The following is a 592-nucleotide window of genomic DNA, read 5'->3' as shown; positions in this document are numbered from 1 at the left end:
GCCTCAGCACCCGCTCCCCCGGCCCGGCCCGGCCCACTTCGCGCCCACCTGGAGATGCTCCTGGAAACGAATCGGCAGGATCTGGGCCATGGCGGCGGCGGCGGGCTGGGGCTCCAGTCCGAGGCCGGACCGGAGTCACTCCTCAGCGGGGTCCGGGCGGCGCGGGGAAGCGGGACCGCAATGGCGGAACGGGCCAGAGAGCGGGGAAGAGCCGCGGACGATCCGGAAGCTGCCCCCGCCGGCGGAAGGATACCGCCGCGGAAGGAAGAGACCTGCCCTCACCTGCCGGGACCGGCCTTAACAGCGCCGGCCGGGCGGAAGGATCCCTCGCTGAGCGGAGTGACACGCACACCGCGCAACCAATGGGAGCGGCGGAGGGATCCTCCACCGGAAGGGACTATTTCGAGACTCATCACTCCTCCCTCCCCGGCCTTTTTTCTTTTTTTTTTTTGCCACATCATGCGACTGAGGTGCGGCTGCGTCACTTCCGTTCCGCGCTCGTCGCCCCGGTGGGTCACGTGGGCGGGGGGCAGAACGGCCGGGCAAGGTGACTCCCCCGGGGGGGGCTTCTTTTTTTGGGGGGGCCCTTGGC

At 69.6% G+C, this 592-nt stretch overlaps 1 protein-coding gene across 2 annotated transcripts in view; it reads right to left on the bottom strand.

The window, feature by feature from the left end:
• Positions 1–359, bottom strand: part of CLTC (clathrin, heavy chain (Hc)) — a 36,404-nt gene extending 36,045 nt beyond the window's left edge. For both annotated transcript variants that reach the window (XM_010573764.1, XM_010573765.1), the window contains exon 1: positions 49–359. In XM_010573764.1, the coding sequence (XP_010572066.1) occupies positions 49–90 (42 nt within the window). In that variant the 5' untranslated portion in view covers positions 91–359. The remainder of the gene's footprint in view (positions 1–48) is intronic.
• Positions 360–592: the final 233 nt, after the last annotated feature.

This window comes from Haliaeetus leucocephalus, unplaced genomic scaffold (genome assembly GCF_000737465.1).
Source record: "Haliaeetus leucocephalus isolate CR32 unplaced genomic scaffold, Haliaeetus_leucocephalus-4.0 Scaffold395, whole genome shotgun sequence".
Taxonomy (NCBI): domain Eukaryota; kingdom Metazoa; phylum Chordata; class Aves; order Accipitriformes; family Accipitridae; genus Haliaeetus; species Haliaeetus leucocephalus.
The sequence above is the reverse complement of the archived record's forward strand: the minus strand, read 5'-3'. Positions and strand labels throughout refer to the sequence as shown.